A 3208-nucleotide genomic window follows, 5' to 3' on the forward strand; every position below is an offset into this window, starting at 1 on the left:
GAGTATGTGTGAATTTTTATTTTAATTTTATCTTTCCCTGCAAGATAAAAACTAATGAAGCAGTCTTCCTGTTATTGGTTAAAAATATACTTATCTAATCTAAGAAGTTAAAAGAATCTGCCTGTCTGTTTTTTGGGTTTTTTTTGTTTGTGTGGTGGTGGTGTTGTTGTTGTTGTTTTTCTGTATCTTGAGGGACAGAGAATCACAGGTCTGATCCCTGAGTAGTTTCTTGGCTGAAAATTTGTGGCTATTGAACTCCTGGAGAACACTGGAGAAACGTACTGGGCCCTGTGCTGATCTGGGCATCACAGTATTCAGGATCTTTGTCTCAAGTTTCACCAATTTCTTGTAAGTTTTGTTAATTAAGCACAGCATTATTGTGAAATATTCATGCTAGCTCTCTTCCGGTGGGAGCTGAAGTTCACCATATTGCTAAAGAGCCAAAGGCAGGATGCTGAATTACTTCCTATTCTGTATTGTCACATACTTATATTGACATTATAGCAGTGATGGCATCGAGAATGGTAGGGGATTTGTGCTGCTGCAATAAAAAGGCAGTGGGGTATGGAGGTCAGGCAGGTTTTGTTTTACATTTTATGGTCGTTGTTCCAATGGGTAAGGCTTTTATTACATGTTGGTCTTGATATTTTACTGAGAAAGGAAGGTGAATTTTTTTCCTTCAGCATTTTGCTTTTTTGAAGAAAAGCTGAGATGAATTCTTTGTCCTATTTTGGCTTCTTTATTTCAGGTTAAGGGGCAGGAGCACGATGAAGGGGCTGTGAAAGCTTTGATCCACCTGTGGGATGAGTTCAGTAGCACAGGAGTGGCAGCAGCAACGTGGGCTTGGCTGACGTTTGATCCCAGCCATTCGATTGTGCAGGCAACTGTTTGCATGGCTGCACTGCGTTCTGGATCAGGAAACAGTCAGAATTTAAAATACAAATATTTTACAGGGGCCTGGGACCAGCCTGCATTTGAAAATGGGGGTGGGAAGCAGGGCTGCTGTTGGGCCTCTGCCCCATCCCTCCCTGGTGGAAAATCCTGTGCTTGCTCTTCTAAAGGACTGCACAGGAACTCATCCTCCAGGCAGGAAAGATCCTGAAATGTGTTCATGAAAACCAGCCAGGCTTTAATGCTGGAGCTATAAGCCTCAAAAAATAGAAAACAGAAACATGAAACTTTCTGAATTTGACAGGAAAGTGCTTCAGACAGGAGTGCTAAGCCTGGTTAGTGAGTAAATGAGTCCAGAAAGTGAAACTAAATTAACAAAAAATGCTGTTTCACTTTTGTAGAAGCTTACCAGTTTGAATACAAAACCAATTAAAAAAAATGGATTTTGAATATACATGAAACTCATTTTAGATTTGGGATTAATAACCTGTGTTAGAGTTTCATTTTACTTTGAAGCATATTCACGAGATCAGTTTGAGTCCTGATATTCCAACATGTTAGAAGATTGTTCTAACCATAAATCGGAAAGAAAACATCTCTGACTTAAGATGAGCTCAGGCTTTGTGAATATTACCATATCATGTGTTAAGCTGCTTATTTAGTCTTTGTGGTGGAGTGAATGCTGATACATACATATTTTATCCAAATACGAGTATTTTAATGCCTATTGAGAAGAAAATATTTTTGACTGAAAAGCTTGATTAGCAGTTGAAAGCGAATGGTTTTTTGTTTATTCAGCCATTATCATGTTTGAATAAAATGAAAGTGAGAATGAGATCTTCTGATTCCAAAAACTTGAAGAGCTGAGGTCAGATTTTTGTGTTGAAAAGGCAGGCAGCTAAATACCCACTGCAATTTCCAGAAATGCTGAGTTCCTACTGTTACTTTATTTTATTCTATAATAGGATGCATCAGTCAGGTTGCAACAGGCGTTTGCCAGGATCTAAACAGGCAAAACTAATGGGAAAATGATGAGGTGGTTTTTTGTTTGGGGTTGTTTTTTTTTTTACTAATTTTCTGAAGAATAAGAGAAATATGAAGGCTGCTGTGTGGGAAAGAGGGTGGTCATGTTTGGTTAGAGGTGGGGTGGGAGAAGTAGGGACATAGATTTTGATTGGCATAACTTGGTTTATTTAGAACTAATTTTAGTTCTGAGAGGGGGAGATGAACAAAAGCTCCTGGCTTCTGAAAAGGGAGATCCAGCTCCTGCTGCTGCTTTTGTGTAGGTGCTCCCTGAACTTCTACTGCGGGTGGCTTCAGCTTGATAGCTTAGATATAAGTGAAGAGCTCCCTGTGAGGTGACCAGTGGTACGAACTCATGAGAAGATCCAACAGAGTAGAGCTGGAGTGAGGGATGGCATGGGGCAGCAGAGCTATTCATGGGGATCTGTGAGAGGGTGCTCTCTTCCTTCTCCCAAAAACGTCAAGCCATGAGCTTGACACATGCTCCTCACACAGTGTCCATGTCTTGAGCAGCTCTGACCATTTGCTGTTGCTGTTTCTCCCAACTCTCGAGCAGGCAGTTGACCTCCTTCATGCCAGCTCCTGGCGTTTCTCACCCCTCAGTGAGGTTATTCAGCTTTCTGACCTGCTGGAATGGAAACTGAAGTTCTTTCCTTCTGCAGAGTGAATTTCTGTGGGGTTGAATATATGAGTTGGTATCCTAAGGTGTCAGGCCAGGATGGGAAGCAAGAAGCTGTCTTGGAGAAGAGCAGGACTGCTTCTCTTCTGGGATTGGGGGAGTGATTAAATGGACTCAGCCTGATTTTGTTGTTTGGTTTTCTGAAAGTTTAGTTACTTTTGACCCAAAATCGGTTTATTAACATTGTGTGTCATTGCTGTAATAAGTCATCTTTAAATTCATAACGTCTGGTAAAGTTTTCCTTTTTTTCTGAGTATTATGCTTCTCTCAGTTGAAGAGTTTTAAACTTTGTGAATGTAACTGAATTCTGGTTTTCATAGGCAGCTTGAAACAACTTCAGGACATAATTTTTAAGAAATACGTGATCCAATAACCATTCCTATGTAACCTTTTTTACATTCTTAATCTTAGTTTTTTTTATGAAGCTGCACTAGTACTTTAAAACAATATGCATAAATGCGTAGTCTCCCCTGTAGGAAGCAGTAGTAAAGTTAACATGATTGCCAATGTGGTTGCAAATTGAGATGTTTTAACAGTCGGGTAGGACAGAGCTTTTCAGTAACGTCTGGATACAAAATAAGGTCAGAATAGATTAAATCAAGGTTTGCTGCTGAC

At 40.0% G+C, this 3208-nt stretch overlaps 1 protein-coding gene across 1 annotated transcript in view; it reads left to right on the top strand.

Moving 5' to 3' along the window:
• Positions 1–748: 748 nt before the first annotated feature.
• LOC104542033 (mesoderm induction early response protein 1-like) overlaps positions 749–3208 on the top strand; it is a gene marked incomplete at its 5' end in the record, with an annotated part of 13046 nt that continues 10586 nt past the window's right edge. The window contains one exon of the mRNA XM_010186223.1: positions 749–880. Coding sequence (XP_010184525.1) covers positions 749–880 — 132 coding nt within the window. The remainder of the gene's footprint in view (positions 881–3208) is intronic.

This window comes from Mesitornis unicolor, unplaced genomic scaffold, assembly GCF_000695765.1.
Source record: "Mesitornis unicolor isolate BGI_N332 unplaced genomic scaffold, ASM69576v1 scaffold54846, whole genome shotgun sequence".
Lineage (NCBI taxonomy): Eukaryota > Metazoa > Chordata > Aves > Mesitornithiformes > Mesitornithidae > Mesitornis > Mesitornis unicolor.